At 35.2% G+C, this 20,628-nt stretch overlaps 1 protein-coding gene across 1 annotated transcript in view; it reads left to right on the forward strand.

Annotated features, from left to right (window-relative positions):
- XPR1 (xenotropic and polytropic retrovirus receptor 1) overlaps positions 1–20,628 on the forward strand; it is a 232,685-nt gene that overhangs the window by 133,610 nt on the left and 78,447 nt on the right. Inside the window, exon 3 of the mRNA XM_037021098.2 lies at positions 19,264–19,365. Coding sequence (XP_036876993.2) covers positions 19,264–19,365 — 102 coding nt within the window. The remainder of the gene's footprint in view (positions 1–19,263; positions 19,366–20,628) is intronic.

Raw genomic sequence — 20,628 nt, forward strand, 5'->3', positions numbered from 1 at the left:
ACATTTTTCTCATGTGTATGTGGAACATTTTCCAGAGTAGATCATGTACTAGGCTACAAAAAGAGACTCAATAAATTCAAAAAGACTGAAAGTATATCAAGCAACTTCTTAGACCACAATGGTAAGAAATTAGAAATGAATTACACAAAACAAAAAAGCCTACAAACACATGGAGACTAAATAATATGCTTCTAAATGATCGATGGATCAATGACCAGATTAAAGCAGAAATAAGCAATACATGGAGACAAATGAAAACAAAAGCTTAATAGTCTAAAATAAAACCTGTGGGATGGGCTGTACATAGCAATACAGGCTTACCTCAAAAAATAAGAACAATCCCAAATAAAGAGTCTAAACTCAAAATTAAAGAAACTAGAAAAAGAGGAATAAATGAAGGCCAAAGTTAGTAGATGAAGATCATAATAAAGATCAGAGCAGAAATAAATAAAACTGAGAAGAATAAAACATTAGAAAAAAATCAGTGAAACCAGGAGCTTGTTCTTGAGATAAACCTCTAGCCAGACATATCAAGAAAAAAGAAAACAAAATCAGAAACAAAGAAGGAATAGTCTCAAAGGATTATCACAAAAATACAAATAATTATTAGAGAATACTATGAAAAAATATATGCCAATAAATCAGACAACCTAGAAGAAATGGACAAATTCCTAGAAAAATAGAGCCTTCCAAGACTGACACAGGAAGAAATAAAATATGGGCAATAAATCACCAGCAATGAAATTGAATTGGTAATCAGAAAACTCCTGACAAACAAAATCCCAAACCAGATGGCTTCATAGCTAAATTCTACCAAACATTTAAAGAAGAGCTAATACCCATCCTTCTTAAAGTATTCCAAAAAGTAGAAGAGGGGGAATTACTTTCAAACTCATTCTCTGAGGCCAGCATCACTCTAATACCAAAACCAGGCAAAGACACTACCAAAAAAGAAAATTACAGACCAATATCCCTGATGAACATACATATAAAAATCCAACAAAATATTAGCAAACTGAATTAAAAAACATATCAAAAGGATCATCCATCATGACCAAGTGGGATTTATTCCAGGGATGCAAGGATGGTACAATATTCATAAACCAATCAATATCATACACCACAGTAACAAAAGGAAAGATAAAAACCACATGGTCATCTCAATAGATGCTGAAAAAGCATTTGACAAAATTCAATATCCATTCATGATAACTCAACAAAATGGGCATAGAGGGTACATACCTCAACATAACAAAAACCGTATATGACAAACCCACAGCTAACATCATACTCAATCAAGAAAAGCAGAAAGCTTTTCCTCTAAGATCAGGAACAAGGCAAGGATGCCCACTCTCACCACTTTTGTTCAACATAGTACAGGAGATCCTAGCCATGGCAGTCAGACAACACAAAGAAATACAAGGCATCCAGATTGATAAGGAAGAAGTTTAACTGTTACTATTTGCAGATGATATATTATACATAGAAAATCCTGAAGACTCCACCAAAAAACTATTAGAACTAATAACTGAATTCAGCAAAGTTGCAGGATTCAAAATCGATACACAGAAATCTGTTGCATTCCTATATACTAACAGTGAACTAGCAGAAAGAAAAATCAGGAAAACAGTTACATTTACAATTGCATCAAAAAGAATAAAATACCTAGGAATAAACCTAACCAAGGAGGTGAAAGACCTACTATACTCTGAAAACTGTAATACACTTACTTATGAGGGAAATTAAAGAAGACACAAATAAGTGGAAATCTAACCCATGCTCATGGATAGAAAGAATTAATATTGTCAAAATGGCTATCCTGCCCAAAGCAATTTAGATTCATTGCAATCCCTATAAAAATTCCAGCAGCATTCTTCAGTGAACTAGAACAAATAATTCTCAAATTCATATGGAACCAAAGCCCAAATAATCAAGGCAATCCTGAGAAAGAAGAACAAACCTGGGGGGATTATGCTCTTTGACTTCAAGCTATACTTCCAAAGCAACAGTAATTAAAACATTATGGTACTGGCACAAAACTGACCCATAGATCAGTGGAATAGAATAGAGAACCCAGATATAAACCCACACATATAATGTCAATAAATATATGATAGAGGAGCCATAAATACACAGTGGGGAAGAGACAGCCTCTTCAATAACTGGTGTTGGGCAAACTGGACAGCTACATGCCAGAGAATGAAACTGGATTACTGCCAAACTCCATACACAAAAGTAAACCCAAAATGGATTAAAGACCTGAGTGTAAGTCATGACCATAAAACTCTTAGAAGAAAACATAGGCAAAAATCTCTTGAACAAAGGCATGAACTATTTTTTTCCTGGACACATCTCTTTGGGCAAGGGAAACAAAAATAAAAAATGAACAAATGGGACTACATCAAAGTAAAAACGATCTGTACAGCAAAGGACACCATCAGGAGAACAAAAAGGCAACCTACTGCATGGGAGAATATATCCATAAATGGTTTATCTGATAAGGGATTAACATCCAAACTACGTAAAGAGCTCATATGCCTCAACACCAAAAAAACAACCCAATTAAAAAATGGAGGACCTAAACAGACATTTCTCCAAAGAAGAAATACAGATGGCCAACAGTCACATGAAAGCTGCACATGACTAATCATCAAGGAAATGCAAATCAAAACCACAATGAGATGCCACCTCACACCAGTCAGAATGACCACCACTATCCAAAAGACAAGAAGTAACAAATGTTGGCAAGGATATGGAGAAAAGGGAACCCTCCCACACTGTTGGTGGAAATGTCAATTGGTGCAGCCACTGTGGAAAGCAGTGTGGAGGTTCCTCAAAAATCTAAAAATAGAAATACCATTTAATCAAGTAAGTCCACTTCTAGGAATTTATCTGAAGAAACAAAATCCCTGATCTGAAAAGATACATGCACCCCTGTGTTTATTGCTGCATTATTTGCAATAGACAAGATATGGAAGCAACCTAAGTGTCCATCAGTAGATGAATGAATAAAGAAGAGGTGGTACATATACACAATGGAATGTTATTCAGCCATAAAAAGAAAGAAGTCCTGCCATTTTCAAGAACATGGATGGATCTAGAGGGTATTATGCTCAGTGGAATAAACAGGTGGGAAAGACTATACCATATGACTTCACTTATTTGTGAAATATAAATAGAAAGCAAAACAGAAAGAACAAAACAGCAGTACACTCATAGACACTGAGAAGTGACTGGTGGTTATCACTGGGGAGGGTTTGGAATGGGTGGGTGGGATGACTGAAGAAGATAAAGGGGCACAAAAATTCTCAATCACAATGCAGGTTGTTCAGGGGATAGTAGTAAAGCATGGTGAATATAGTCAGTGATTCTGTAACACCTTCCTGTGTTGACAGATAGTAGCTTTATTGGGTAGGGGCAGGGGTGGAGGTGGGAGGGAGGATTTAATAATATGGGTAACTGTTGTATCAATGTCTTGCACATTTGAAACTAATATAAGATTGTATATCAACTGCACTTCAAAAAAAAATAGCACAGAACTGATGTGCCTTCACAGTGCATCATTTTATGGGCACATGATGTTGACGTGTATTACTTTGTTATGTCTACTGTGAGAACTTGATTGAAGTGCTGTCCGCCCAGGTTTTACATTGTAAAGTTACTCTTTTTCCTTTTGTATTGATAAACATCTTCCTGATCCTCAAACTTTTGCCCACAGATTTTAGCATCTATGGGTGGATCTTGCCTGCCTAATGATGGTTTTGTTATTTCACTCATTCCTTCTACATTTATTAATTAGAATGCTTCTGTAAGGGAGAGCTGCTCTTTCCCCCACATTTATTTACTTATTCAGTTACTTATATCAATATGGACCTGTGAATATTTTTTTTATTCTATGGATCATAATACAGTACTATCATTTGTTTTATTTCTTGGCCATGGATAACTTCTTCAGGCTGGCTCTTGTGACATTTTGACATGCCCCCATCATTTTGTAAGAATTTATTTTCTGGTATCACAAGATATTATGGTTTATCTTATTTTCTCTGTTCCAGCCATGGAATCAACCTTTTTTCCTAAGAACCTTGGCTCCTTTTATTGGAGAATGGTATTTAGAAATCGAGATTTGAGTGCTAGTTGTGCTCATTGTTATTAGAGTATCATTGCTCCTACATTCTGACAGCAGATAGAGCCAGGAAATGTTTTTGTGTGTTTGTGTGTGTATTAACACTTGCATATACACATACCTATATTTCTATGTCTGTCTATATATATACAACCATGAGTTCATGCTTATATTATATCTCTGATTCCATGTCAATACATAAGGTTCATTATAGTTTTTCCCCTTTTCTAGCTCCAGTAGGCAAAATTCCCTATTACTATTTTTTTTTCCTGTGCTTGAAACTTACCTGATAAACCTTGTCCCAAGAGATACAGACTATTTACAGTCGATAATTAATTATTCTAAGAATGCTTCGGATTGTTCTGGTCAGTATTGTTTGTGAGAAGGGTTATTTAAGAAGGTGTCAGGAAACAAGGAAGATAATGTGAATATGAATGTAGAGCTGAGGGAACAGATGATCTCGGGATGCTTAAGGAAAATATGTTCAGGTAGAACAGCCTGTATTAAGGTCCAAAGGTAAGAATTGTATGGCTGATCAGGGAACTGAATATAGTTCAGGATAGTTATAGAGGTTGAGGCATAGAGTTTGTAGTTTCATATTTTATACTTGGAAAATATGCTTGATATTTCAACCTTCTTAAATTTATTAAGGCTTGTTTTGTGGCCTAGCATATGATCTATCCTGGAGAATGTTCCATGTATGCTTGAGAAGAACATGTATTCTGCTGCTATTGGATGGAATGTTCTGTAAATGTCTGTTAGGTCTGTCTAGTCTAACTTGTAGTTTAAGTTCAGTGTTCCCTTATTGATGTTCTGTCTGGATGATCTGTGCATTGTTGAAATTGGGATATTGAAGTCCGTGACCATTGTATTGCTATTTCTCCCTTTGATGTGGGAGGCTAACCCCTTCTCTCTTCTGAAAGAAGTTGAGAGTTCCCTCTTGATTGGGGGTTTATGGTGAGAGTGTGTTTCAGGCTTCCTAACCATTTCTGTTTGGGTGATGTGGGCTTTTCTCATTCACACAGTGTGTGAGAGCTGCTCATTTAGTTTCTGGATCTCTTGCAGAGGGAGTTGCTCCGAGTGTAGCTGTAGATTCAGTGTGTCCATGGGAGGAGGTGAATTCAGGAGCTTCCTATATTACCATCTTGGACTGGAACTCCCAATCTGTTTTCTTTTGAGGGAGAAGCAGCTATAAAATGTACATTAGTTGCTAAGATGGTAAATTCGGCTATATGTAATTCAGATCCCAAACTAATTTTTGGATCAGAAATTAAAGTTTATTAATGGAATTGAATATGTTTTTTTCCTCAAGAAATGGAAACTTTACCACCTGTTTAAATATTATATTATTATACATAAAATGACCAAACTTTTAAAAAAATTGCATTTTAGTATCCAGTTGTTAATTTCCTTAATTTCGTTGCTTTATGTACTTTTCCTTGTCCTCTCATCTTAGGATGCTTCTGGGATGCATTTTGTTAATTTTCTATCAGTCATTGGAAGAGTCTTTTTGTCACTGGCTGTTTTCTGGTCTAGTTTGAAGAATAATGAATGGTCCCAGGTTGTAAAGGAGGAGGGAAGCATATAAAACCCTGGCTTTGAGGGTCTTTGAGCTAAGAACTTAGTTTTTTTTAGTTGGCATGTTGCTATGAAATTAGAATAAAATTCAGAAATATTGGGGAGATTTTTCAACAAAGATGTAGTTTATGAATATTAAAGAATAAAAAAGAGTAAAACATACCTTGATTTTTCAATACTTTTTTTTGTTAGAAGACTGTTTCCTAGCTTTTTATGTCTGATTGGAATACTGATGTTATATTCATCATAAATGCATTCTATCTTTAGCCACATGCTTGCCACTTCAGAGAGAAATGAGGTAGTTACACAACTGTAGTTCTTTGAAAGCTTTATTTCTGGAATAAGTCACCAAAGTTAGTTATGTTTCTTACAGTTCATTCTTATACTCATCTTTGCAAGAAAAGAAAAAAGAGAAACTAAAAATTCAGTTAAGCTAATACTATTCATTTTGTGTAATTAGGTAATTTTATATTTTCTTTGTTTATAGTAACTCCAGCCTTGATAATATATATGACCTGTTGCTTTGCAGAAGTGAAAAAGAACTATGATTAGTAGTTACTCACATAAAGAGTGATTTAACTAGATAGATTTGATTAACCAAGTGGTTTTAAATAATGTTTCCACTTTCCAGTTATATGAAGTAATTAATTAGCTAACAGAATTAGCCAATGGAAGCCCTTCAGTAAAGAATAGTAATTCTTTTGAAAATATCATCTGTGTAAAAATTAGTATTTGTCATGCTGGTTAAATGAAGAATAATGCAGGAAAAAAGTACTTCTTAATTGTTCCTTAGGGGAATCCATTTCCAGATCTTCCATTTACACTAATTCCTGAAATTGATTTGCCTGAGTAACTGCCAGCAGTCAAGGAGTCCCCTTCAAATGGCCTTTCCCAGTTTTTATAAAAGAAAACTGTTTTTCTTTCTAAGTCTGAAACAGTTTTTATCTCTAAGTCTGAATTTTGTTAGGATGCATTGCCCCTCAAGCCCCCAAAGAAGTAGTCTGAAATACTCAAATACTTGGTGTAGACCTTGAGAAAGTGAGTGATTAACAGGATGACAGATCCTTTTGAAGTCAAGTTGCTTTCAATTGTTTGTTTTCAATGAGATTGAAGGGAGACTTAATTGTCAGCTTATGTATTATCAAAACTAATTTTTACCATAGATCCCTATGTAATTTTTGGAAAACACTCAGGAGTTCAAAGAATTGACCTTGATTCAACAAACTTTAATTCTACTTGTGTGAACAAGATGTCTCAATACTTACAAGATGAAGAATAGGTATAGCAATGCTTCCTAATTGTCTGATTCTTATAATATTTATAGAATTCTGGCAAATGTAATATCATTCCAGCAAATAATGTAATGTTTATCATTCTAGCAATAATGTAGTATCATCAATGGATATATAAGTGACTTTGAAGAAAAACTATCACTTAAATACAAGATTTATTTTCAAATTCCCAGAAAATCTTACCTTTTATGTTTAATATTTATCAAAGTTTATTACATATTTATGTGGCATTGATATATGTTGTAATAATTGTATCATAGCTCAATCCAGAAGAAGTTTTGATCATGTAGAGCTTTATTGGTGGGGAAGTTTTTGTACTTAGATTTCCAACTTATATACATATAATGTTAGGAAATATGATAAGATGATCAATAAATGACTTACAAACCCAAAAATAGAATAAATTCTAGAATGGAAATACAAATCCAAGAAGAAAATTAAATGATATAAAATTTCCAACTTAAAAAAGAGCTTATTTATTTGATAATGAATGATATGGTAATTTCACTATGGCATACAAATTCCATTAGCTACATTTAAAACAATGTCATTTTATTTTAAAGTGCAAAAATTGTAGTGCACCAGAAATCACATTTAACTGTTTAAATGTGTTCAGAATCTTCTGTCTTACTTAAATATGCAAGTAGTGTTTTCAAAATTACAAGAGCAAAACACATTTGAAAACACAGGTATATACCACCTGCTTTACTGTTGATTTATGCCCTTGATGGAATTATTTATTACCATTTCATTTGTTGGTGTTTTTGCCTAGCAGACATTAGGCAAATACTCATTGCAGTGATAAATAGTTTCGATTGTATTAGAGCTAGTGCTTGTGAGATTAATTTCATCTCAATTACATGTCACTATGTAAATTAAAAGAATTTTTTGTTGTTCTGCCAGGACTATTTTAAAAGCACACTTAGTTAAACCTCATATGACGAAACTTCCAAGATCAGAAAATCTTGTTTAGGACCACTTCAGCCTAGTTGGATTCAGAATCAATTTGCAGAAATTAGCAGCTTTAACTATGGAATATGAAATTTGGTGCTAGAATAGGACTAAAAGATTGCCTATTGAAATGCCCTCATTTATCAAAGAGAAAATGCTGAGCCAGAGTCACTCAAACTACTACAGGTAATACTCAGTTTGTCACTAAACTTTCAGAGTATCTCTGGAATTTTTCCACTTTTCTGTCTCCAGTGCCCACACTCTAGTTCAGGCTGTCATGATCTCTCTCTCATTTGGTATCTACTGTCCTACATGTGATTGGCCTCTCCACATCCCCTCTTTTATAAAGCCTATCTGATCACAATTATTCCTCTGCTTAAAATACTTCAAAGATGTCTCATTGGTCATAGGAAAAGGCTAGTCCTTTATTCTGCAAGACCCTCACTGGTCAGGCCCCTACTTGCCTGTGTAGCTTTAACTGCCACCACTGTCCTTGCACCCTGGATTCTAGTCACACAGGCCTCTTTAGTTTCTCAAATGTACCATGCCCATTTCTTTCTACAAAATCTTGTTATATGTTGCTCCTGCTGCTTAGTACATTATGCTGCTCTAGCGAATGCCTACTTGCCCTTCAGATTTCTTCTCAAATGACACTTCTGCAGAGATTCCCACACTTCCTCTCCCCTTTAGACTAGACTAGATAGGTCCCACTGCTTTTTTTTCTCATCTTTATTTTTTCTTCAAAATCCACATTACACCTTTGTATATTTGTGTGATGATTTGACTAAAGTTTGTTTCCTCAGGTAGAGTGTAATCTCTGAAGGCAGAGTTTATATGTATTTTGCTTATTATTGTATCCCTATCACTTGCCTCATTGTGTAGTACATAGGAGGGATTCAATACTTGTTGAATGAATGACTCCCCATTAATTCTATTTCTACTACACCATTGACTTGGAGTAACATTTTTTTTTTTATATTTGAAGTCTCCTTTGCCAAATGCTTTATATAATTCACCATCTGTTGATGAAGTAGCATTTGGGAATAAATAGAATTTCAAGTTATTTATTCCTAATTTGTAAATCACACTTAAAAAAAAAACACCTTTTTTTTCTTAAAAGCATGAAACCAGTAGTGCTAAATATTCTCCCTATATTTGATGGAACCAGGTCACATGTTCATTTTTTTTCATCAGCTCTCTCATTTATGAGTAGTTTTTGAGAAGCAAAGAAGTCACAGAAATTATTGCATATGGAGTGTGATAAAAAGGCAAAGAAGTGGTGGTGATATTAAAGTGAGTGCCTCTCAAACTGGTAGGTATTCCACAGAATAATGCTCCTGGAAATTTAACTAGCTACTCTCCACCTCCTTTCCTATCCTTCCCCTGCCATTTCCCCTTTACCTTCAAGAATGATTATATTCTTATAAATAACTTTAGGAAACACATTATATTATATCTCCATGGCATAGAATAATAACAATGTTTTATTAGTATAGTAAAGCTTCTGTAGCATTAAAGCGAGAGTTTCTTAACCTTGGCATTGCTGACGTTTTGGACTGGATATTCTTTGTTGAGAGAGAGAGGATGATGTCCTGAGCCTTGTAGAATCCCTCTATCACTCTATTTATTAGATTCCAGTAACACCCTCCCAGTTAAGACAACCAAAAATGCCTGTAGACATTGCCACATGACCCCTAGGAGGCAAAATTGTCCGCAGTTGAGAACCGCTACCAAAAAGAAATCAGTGTAACTCTGTTTTTACTCTTACTTTCCAAACTTATTTGAATTCCTTGAAATTCTTCTCCTTTATTGACATACCTAATCTCTGGCAAATGCTATTTTACATGATGATTTGTAAAACTAAACTAATTCTATTTTTCCCCCCTACTTTTTAGGCTTCTCCTTAAAACCCTTCAATACAGTAACTTCCTGCATATGTAAATCAAAACACTCCCTATATGTAAAGGCCTTTGTCTGCTTCCCTAATCTACCTCCTATCACTACCTACTCTCTGTCTCATTGTGACCTGCTTTCTGGTCCTCAGACACCCCAGTTTCTTTCCTAATATTCTGTTCCCCCTGTTGGGTATCATTTTTCCCTTACTGTCATCCTTTAAGGTCAGATTTTAGATTAAATGTCATCTCCTAAGGAGAGGTCTTTTCTGACCATTTTTTACTCTGTCAAAAAAGATAATCATCCATCCTAGTACTTATCGCCTATCTTACTTAGTACCTTGTTTGTTACCTTAACTGAACTTTTCAGTTTGTACTTCTTTAAACTTTTTGTGAGGTTTCTTTCTGCCTCAGTCAGTAGAATGCACACTTTCATGTGTGGTAGGTGTGAGGTAGGGGTGCAACTTCATTCTTTTGTACATGAATATCTAATTGTTAGAATTTCAATTTTCAAAACTTTAATAAAGCATCATAATTTTCACAAAGTTATTAACATTGTTTTAACACTTACAATTCAATAAAATAATGTATGGATCATACACTGTGTAGTAGACATTATGTTGGGCATAGGATCTATAAAGATAAAAATGATATAGCCCCTACCTTCAATATCTCACAGATCTGGAAATTAATAAAATTGAAAGCAGTAATAAAATTTTAATGGAACATGTAAGATATTTGAAGAAGTTAGTAATGGTTTCAAATAATTGGTTTTTGAGAGATTGCATGTGAAAGATGACAGTTATGGTATAAAAATATAAAAATATTTATGTAATAATAAATAAAATAATATATTCCTGAAAATTGCTGTAAAAAGCACTTGGTGCTGGTAGGTATGCAGAAGGAATATTCTTGATTAGAGTTATTTGCTGTTAACTTAGTGATTTCAGGGTTGGATGAAGAAGAAATTTCTGTCATCCACAAATGTAAGGTAAAGGTAAGACCATAATAGAAATAATAAATCTTTCCCTCATTTTCTCTCTCTCTCTCTCTCTCTTAATAACTGACTGAATTAATATTTAATTCAAAGGGTTCTTTACAGCATGTTCTCTGAGGCATTCTTTACCAATCCTGGATTTTTTTTCACTCTTTGTCTTTTTTTTTTCCCCCTGTTGATGGTAATCTTATAATTGTTGATGCTAATCTTATAATTGTTGATATATCTTGCTAAGATTTGTACTTACTTATCCTAGGTTTCTTTGAACTAGGTTTAGTCTTTGTGACTGTTGAATTCAGGACATATTAATAACATTGTATTAGTCAGCTAGGGCTCCTGTAGCAGCATACCACAGACTGGGTGGCTCAAACAGCAGACCTTCATAGTCTCACATTTCTGGAGGCTGAATGCAAGATCAAGGTTTTCTAGTAAGGCCCCTCTTCCTGGCTTGTAGTGTTTCTCACATGGCCTTCCCTCCATGTGCAGAGAGAGAGAGTAAGAAAGGTGTCTCTCATGTCTCCTCTTTTTATAAGGTAACCAATCCTTTTGGAGTAAGGCACCATTTTTATGATGTCATTTAACCTTAATTAGCTCCTCAAAGGCCCTGTCTCTAAATACAGTAGGATTGGGGATTAGGGATTCAACATATAAATTTGGGGTGGGGGTGTATAATTTAGTCCATAACATACATGTAACATATAATAGTCACTTTACTTTATAATAAATATAAATATAAATATAAAAAAAATAATATTCTTTACTTTATAATAAAATACGATGAGTCTCTATAAAATTTATATTGTTACTGGAGGGGAAAAAACCCTCAGGGTATCTAGGCTCTCTACACCTTTATTTCCTGATGTATAAAACAAAATCATTGGACTAGTTGATTTCTGAATGCTGAAATCTCTCTTTCTCCAATTCAGAGTTATTAATTTCTAACATTATTCAGCAGATAGGTTATAGGAGGTATCTTACAGAAGTTGATGTTCTGTAAATCAGCATTCTACCAACTTCTCATAACTTTAGCGAAAGGCTTAATCATTCTATGTACTTCTGAATTCTGACACAGATACTATTTTCAACTAGCTATGCTGGTTAGGTTTTACAGTGTATAAATTTTTTATTAAGGTATTATTGATACTCTTATGAAGGTTTCACATGAAAAAACAATGTGGTTACTACATCAACTATTATCGAGTCCCCCCCCACCATACCCCATTACAGTCACTGTTCATAAGTGTAGTAAGATGACACAGTCACTACTTGTCTTCTCTGTGCTTCACTGTCTTCTCCATGATGCCCCCCACACCCATGTTCACTAATCATGATACCTCTCAATCCCCTTCTCCCTCGCTCCCCACCCGCCTTCCCCCACCCTTCCTCTTTGGTAACCACTAGTTCCTTCTTGGAGTCTGTGAGTCTGCTGCTGTTCTGTTCCTTCAGTTTTGCTTCCTTGTTATACTCCACAAATGAGGGAAATCATTTGGTACTTGTCTTTCTCTGCGTGGCTTATTTCACTGAGCATAATATCCTCCAGCTCCATCCATGTTGTTGCAAATGGCAGGATTTGTTTCTTATGGCCGAATAGTATTCCATTGTGTATATGTACCACATCTTCTTAATCCATTCATCTCCTGATGGACACTTAGGTTGCTTTTATATCTTGGCTAATGTAGATAGTGCTGCCATAAACATAGGGGTGCATATGTCTTTTTGAATCTGAGTTGTTTTCTTTGGGTAAATTCCTAGGAGTAGAGTTTCCAGTTAAATGGTATTTCTATTTTTTTTCTTTTTTTTAGGAACCTCCATATTGCTTTCCACAATTGTTGAACTAGTTTACATTCCCACCAGCAGAGTAGGAGGGTTCCCCTTTTTCTGCATCCTCGCCAGCATTTGTTGTTCTTAGACTTTTCTCTGCTGGCCATCCTAACTAGTGTGAGGTGATATCTCATTGTGGTTTTAATTTGCATTTCCCTTATATTTAGAGATATGGAACATCTTTTTATGTGCCGGTTGGCCACCTGAATTTCTTCTTTGGAGAATTGTCTGTTCATATCCTCTGCCCAATTTTTAATCTGGTTATTTGCTTTTTGGCTGTTGAGGCATGTGAGTTCTTTATATATTTTGGATGTTAACCCCTTGTCGGATATGTCATTTACAAATATATTCTCCCATACTGTAGGATGCCTTTTTGTTCTGCTGATGGTGTCCTTTGCTGTACAGAATCTTTTTAGTTTGATGTAGTCCTCTTTGTTCATTTTTGCTTTTGTTTCTCTTGCCTGAGGAGATGCATTCAGGAAAAAGTTGCTCATGTTTATATTCAGGAGATTTTGCCTATGTTGTCTTCTAAGTTTTATGGTTTTACTATGTATAATTTAAAGATTTGGAAGTGACATGTTTCTTTTTTTCTTCCAGTTAATAATACCCTTTATTTATATATCAACATTTCAATATAATAGATTCAAACAATACAATAAGTAGATAGCAAAATGGGAGAATCCCTCTCATATCTACTCCTCTTTCAAATGAGATGACCACAATTAGCAGTTTGGTATGCATCCTTCCAGTCCTCTTTCGATGAATGTATTAGTTTATGCATATATTTTTTCTTAAGTGAGATCATGCTATATATATTCTGTTATTTAAATTTCTTTCTAGTGTGTCTTGGGATTTTCATACATACCTGGGTATAAATATATCATTTTTTAAATGGCTGCATAGTGTTATATGATATTATTATAATTTATTTAACTATTCCTCTCTTGTTGAACATCACTTTTTTAATTACTATTAAGAATAATGGTGTATGAACATCCTTGAAATATATATATACATTTGTGCAGAGACATCTTTAGAATATATTTCCTATATGTGGGATTGAACACACTGAAAATTTTGATAGCTATTACCTGGTTGTCTTCCTAAAAAGCTTTTTACACATTTACATTCCTATCAACAGGGAGTGAGCATGTTCATTTACCTTCACCATTACCAAAATAATATCAGCATTGCTTCCAATCTGGTGATTGAAAAATTATATTTCATTATTTTAAAGTTGCATTTGTCTGATACTTGGGATGTTGAGCATTCTTTCATTTGTTCATGGGCCATCTGTATTTTTCTATGAATTGCTTTAATTTACCCATTTTTTTGATTTGTAAGAATTTATTTAAATGTATTTTGCATGTGAATCCTCTATTTTAGATGTTTCAGATAGATATGCTTTTGTGTCTGTTGCTTATCTTTTAACTTTGCTAATGGTATCTTGTGGAATGGAGATTTTTCATTTTGTGACAATGTCAGTCATTCCTTTTATTGCCTCTCTCTAGTGTTTAGAAAGGCTTTTGCAATGAAGAGTTACTTAGTTTTGTAGTGTTTTAGGAAGGCTTTTGCAATAAAGAGTTACTTATTTTTGTAGTGTTTTATAATATTGTTTCCTTAAGTCCATTTGTAATATATTTAAATGGACAATTGACTCAACCTTATTTGTCCATTCTTTTCTCACTTATTTGAAGCCCCCTTTACCTTAATCTAAATATGTATAGGTTTCCACCAAAAGTAGAATGCTCCAGTGGAACCTTTCATAAACTGAAATGTCATGAAGTGAAGATGCATTTACCATTAATTTATATGGAAAAATTATTGATCTTCCAAGGTCCAAAAATAATCTCTTACAGGCTTTTCTGATACCTTAGGACACATCCTATTAATGGATGCACAAAATACATCAAGGGAAAACACCCATGCTTACAGACACAGTTCAAAGCTATGGAAGCTTGATGTTGAGATGCTGAGTGTAAGTCCCCCTAGGAAGGAGCTTAGGTGGACCATTCTTAACTGCTCAGGGTGCATGTTTCCTCTAGGATGGCTCACTATAAAACAAGTGCTGAACTTGATTTTTGCTTTTCATCTTTATTTGTAAAAGTGAAAATCTTCTTCGGATTTCTTTCAATTAGCAAAAAACAGGTACTAACATAGGTCTTTTGTTAAAAACAAAGTGGCCTAACATGACCTTTTGAAAAACAAGGGATACCTGTATATGCACATCTATTTTTGGACTCTTTTCTTTTTGTTGTGTTTTTGCAATCCCTTTACCAGTAGTATACTTCTGATTGTGGTGGGTTACTGTATGTTTTGAAATCTGAAAGGACAACATTTTCCTTCATTTTATTTTACACAGCTCATGCAATTTTTTCCCCCTTTTCTCGGTGTTTACTATTGCTTATTAGAGTTGCTATAACCTTACTGTATCCCGTTCTGATTTGTGACTAAGTTATATGGGAAATAGAAAATTAGATAACACACTCCTAGTGTTTTAGATAAAACAATCTCTAAATCGAAGAAATGAAGAATTCACATGACATTGACTGATGGGTAAAATGTTCATGCTTTAATAAAAATGTTTTATATATATCTTTTAGTTTCTCAGAGGCTTATTTAGATTTTTTTCTAGTTTCTTAGTAATATTTTAAATAGTTAATGTTGCTCAGTATGTCAACTCTGTGTAAACGTTAATGTATATTAAAACTATTTTAAAAATAGAAGGTATGTTTAAATCACTTTGCTAAACAAACTTTATTTCTATCACTTTATGTTAATGAAAGTTGTGCTAGTAGGGAAACAAAGTAAATATGTCCAAGCCCATTTTTTCCTTTGGGTTTTCTTTCCTAAAAATATGTTACAGATAAAATAAAAATGAAAAAAAGGTAATTACATAGAATAAGATATTACTTTTATTTGAAATCTACTATATCTAGATGCTTTTACAAGAGCAGCATCTGTTATGTCTTTAACTCAAGGTCAGTTTATTAAAAAGCTTTGACCTGCTTTATGCTTTGAAAAAAAATAATTCTCAGTGGCCTTGGGCAGCTGTAGCCCTTATTGTACCTGAATTGCTAAGCTTAAAAGTGGCCATCCCTTCTTCACTACAAAATCAATAGAATCTGGCATTCTCTGTTCAGTTCTAAAGCATAAGAAATAGAAAAGTAACTATATATAAATAAAAGTTCAGGTTTTGTCTAGTCCTAATTATTTTTACATTTGTATTACTCAAATTAAACGAATAGATAAGCTTTTTAGAATTTCATTTTAAGCTTTTGTTTTTCTTTAAAATATCTGTGGTGCTATGAATTAGTATGTATGTGTGTCGCATATTTTTCAGTGAAATACTGTTTTTCTTATTCCTGGACAGAATAGTTTATATGAGGGTTTCTGGGATTGCAGTAAGATTTGAAGCATCTGGGGAACATAAAAGAACCTATACTTCTTCCAGGCATTTTAAGCTTAGGGAACCCTAGAGATCCAGAAATAAGATAGTTCGGTATTATGATTAGCATCTGGAATCTAGTCAGACATCATTTGTGCAAGAGACATCTCTTAGGCTTCAGGGTTTCTGAAGCTACCTATATCTGTGCCTATGGGATTCAGTAAATCACACTCTCTGGCAGAACTCACAAAGTGGATCCAGCCTGCAGAGAAGTACGTTGATTGGTCCACACTGTGTTTTTAAAATATCTAAATTTATGGCTTCTCCTGAAAACCTGGAAGATTTGACAACCTGAGCTCCATATCACCACTTGGTTGCAACTAACTAGATCTACATGTGCTCTCCAGTTTGCCAGAATCCATACCAGTCCTTATCCTGAAGGTGTCAGTTGCCATTTATCACCGAACTTGCGCAAGCACTTTCTTACCTCATTTATGTTGCTACCCAGCAATTGAAGTTTTGGAATATCTCTTTTATAACGACCAGTCTAGATCTCTTTGGGTCCAGTGCAGCTAAAGTTAAAGTGACTAATAGCAATTTAATATAGTTATAAAAATCAACTCATTTGTTTCAGAAATATATATTCATTTCATTTTATGTTGCATTTTTTTCTCTGAAACATTTCATCACTTCTCTTGCTGAATCCTACTCGCTTCAGCCCTCAAAACCTTGAACCTTCCTTGATTTCCTCTGTTTACAGTAGTGTCTTCCCATTCTGCAGTTTTAGAACACTTCTTTTCCCCACCACTGCAAATTTATTATAGTAGAGATTTAGAGGAGCATGTTCAATTAAAAAATAATATGTTCCTAAAACAGCAGCGGAATTACAGAACCCAAAAATGGACTAACAGGTACCAAAGGGAAAGGAACTGGGGAGGATGGGTGGGCAGGGGGGGATAAGGGGGGGGAAGAAGAAGGGGGATATTAAGATTAGCATGCATGGGGGGGAGGGAGAAAGGGGAGGGAGGGCTCTACAACATAAAGAGGACAAGTAGTGATTCTACATTTTGCTATGCTGATGGACAGTGACCGTAAGGTGGTTTTTAGGGGGGACCTGATATAGGGGAGAGCATAGTAAACATAGTATTCTTCAAGTAAGTGTAGATTAAAGATTTAAAAAAAAGAAAGAAAGAAAGAAAGAAAAGGGGGATTACTCCTTGATAGGATAAAACAATTGGTAAATCAAAGATTAACGCATGCTTTAAATATCCTTAATGTTGATCACTTAAAGGGTGTCAGATGATCAGCTATGGAGGTATTCTTTTCTGATAATATTCCTTTCTCTTAATAAAAATAAAAAATAAAAAAGCAATTCCTGTGTGCTGACCTCCAATGAGTTCTACACAGTGGTATAGAGGGCATGTCAAAGTGTGGGCAAAGGGTCTGTTTGTTTCTATACAGAAGATCAAGGCCTAGCTTGGCTACCCAGAAAATGAACTAAGATATGAGGAGGAGCTTCCGGCATCAGCACTCTCTGGAGGACTCGTGCCGGGGGATGATCATCAAAAAGCCTCTAAAGGGATCCGGACGATGCTGCGGTTGTGGCTGCATCCAGCCCACCGTCTCCTGGACTTGCCATAGGAATGAGGAGGGAGATGTCTAGGCTGGCATGTGCATACAGTGAGACAACGAATTTGACCGGATCTGTACTGTTGGAACTCAACTAGGAGTTGGGAGGGGTGCAAGGTGTAGCACTCCAAAATCTTATGACTACAGACTATCTACGGTTAAAAGAACATATGGGATGTGAACAGATCCCAGAAATGGGCTGCTTTAATTTGTCTGATTTCTCTCAGACTGTTCAGGTACAGTTGGACAATATCCATCATATCATAGACAAATTTTCACAAATGCCTAGGGTGCCTAAATGGTTTTCTTGGCTTCACTGGAGATGGCTGGTAATTATAGATTTGCTTTGTTTATGTCACCGTATTCCTATTATGTTAATATGTGTGCGCAAGTTAGTTAGTAGTTTAAAACCTATACATACTTAAGGTACTCTACAAGAAGATATGTCAAAGAAATAATCAATCCTCCAATGTTTCCTTCCATATGCTACATCTATAGCTTTTCTTCTTCCTTCCTAATTACAACCCTTAAATAGAATTCGTGCCTCATATCGAATTTACTGAGTATCATAATTCCTCCAGGTGGTAAAGATACCTCGAGACAAGTGCTGGGCATAGAAGCCACAGGGCATAAATCTGCAAAGAAGTAAAAAGCTAACCTTTGCAAACAATATGGCTTCTCTCTCACTTACCAACTTTACATTTCCCTGTATGGCCCCGGAAGATGACTGGTTAGCCAGAGACGGGTAAGATTCCTCAAGGGAGGAACAACCTAAGACAGGCACAGTCGCAGGGGGGCCATCAGGTGAGAAATTGGGGGACAACAGTGGTGAAGCTTAGAACCTCACCCCCCCCTGTGTTGAGAGAAAGCTTCTGCATCCATGGTTGTTTGATTGCCCTTGTCTAGCTCGGATTAGCACATAGTCTACAGGCACACACCTGATCATCTGATCATCTACAATTGCTCTCTTACAACACTAAACTATGTTTTCTACCTTTATCTTGCATCTACCTACCACTTCAGCAGTTTATTAAAAATAAAAATAATAATAATAATAATAAAGGGAGAAATGTGGGATCCACATATAAATCAAGTATAAAAATCAAACGAATATTCATATTTGACCTGATTGTTTATAGTTCATAATGCGTGATCAAAACCGAAAGTTTCTGTGATGAATGCCCTTGTACTGTTCACCATGTAAGAACTTATTCACTATGTAAGAATTCGTTCACCATGCAAGAACTTGTTCGTTATGCTTCAGAAGATTGGAGACTGACGAGAATTAGGCTTGAGATGGATTAATGATTGTGCACTGAGCATTGACCCCCCTATACAGAATTTTATTGTTGTTAACAACCATTTGATCAATAAATATGAGAGATGCCCTCTCAAAATAAAATCATGTGTTCCTGTGAAGATGCCTTTGATTAGTCATTAATATCCTTCACAATTCACTTTTTTCTCAGAGAAATACATATATTATTGTCATTGGAAGACTAAAAAGTAGTAACTTTAAATTTTATTTACCTAGTTTTCCTGATTGGCCTTTGGGCATTAAATTTAAATACTGTTTTCCTTGCTTTCAGTTACAGATGAAGACACAGTAAAAAGATACTTTGCCAAGTTTGAAGAAAAATTTTTCCAAACCTGTGAAAAGGAACTTGCGAAAATCAACACATTTTATTCAGGTGAGTAGTGTTTTGGTATAATGTACAAGAGACCATTGCTGCTGCTAAGGAAGGAGAAACTCTGCTGTGTCATTGTTTGAACTGCTGATCATCACTTTAGAATGGAAGCTTGTTTTCCTTCCTGTACTGCACTTAAGGGATACTTCCCTTCGCTAAGTTAGGAACACATCTGGTACCTCAATTTTTAAGCCTTGTATGTCATTGCTTAGGTTTTCTTGCAGTTGCAAGGGTTTGGGGACCTCATTGTGAAGCAGTACTTTGATAGGGCTGCCTGTTGGTCCTCATCAGTGCCCTTTTCCACACTCCAGTGTGCTTTGGTAAACCTACACCATTCTCTTGAGCCATTCCCCATCATGTTCATTGTACCTCCTACTTTACAAATAATAATAAGAGCCCTCAAGTCCTGTTGCTGTATAATATGCAAATCTATACCACCATCCACCCCCACCCCCAAATACATATAGACATTCTTACCCTTATTTATTTTCTTCCAATCTTTGTAGAAAAGCTATCCCTCTTGAGTCCATGGTAGATCTCTAAAACTACTGACAGAATTTCAACTCTTCAGGACTTTGTTCCAGTCACTGTTTTCTCTAGGAATTAATAAATGCATTGTTAACTTCCCTTTTTGCTGGTTTAGTCTCTTTTTGCAAAGCACTCCCTTCAAACAAAAAATAAATAATCAAAAAAAGAAGCAAATGTCTTAGCTCTGTGTTGTCCTCCTCCCCTTTCATTTATGGCTGGACTTTTTCCTAGGCAGAGGGGAGGGAATAGTTTGTGCAAAGTCACAGAGCCAAGAGAGGGCACAGCATACATGCATGTCCTTTTCACTATGTTATAACACCTAAAAGGCAGAGCAGAAAAAAGAAATATTATTTGAAACCATGCAAATGGATAGATTTTCAGCAAGGGAAAAATGTACAGAAGGAATTATAGTGTTCAAGAACAAAGATGATTTCCACAAGAGCAGGTAAGAGGATAGAGAGGACCCAGCAGTGTAGACCAAGAACGGACGGCCACCATGTAATGTGGAGTGAGGAAGAGGAGACTCAAAGAGGAAGACATTTGCAGTGGAAAGAGTGCTTAGACTGAGAAAAGACTATTGGATATGATCTAAGGCTATAAATGAAACATATATAGTCAAGTTTATTAGCACTTTTCATCTACTATGACTTTTTTGAAAGGATCTCCAAGCTTAATTCTAAGTGGGTCATTTAGACCATAAAGAATGGGTTACAACAGCAGCAGCAGCAAAACTCTCTG

The sequence above is a fragment of the Manis javanica genome, chromosome 11, assembly GCF_040802235.1.
Source record: "Manis javanica isolate MJ-LG chromosome 11, MJ_LKY, whole genome shotgun sequence".
In the NCBI taxonomy this organism is placed as follows: Eukaryota; Metazoa; Chordata; class Mammalia; order Pholidota; family Manidae; genus Manis; species Manis javanica.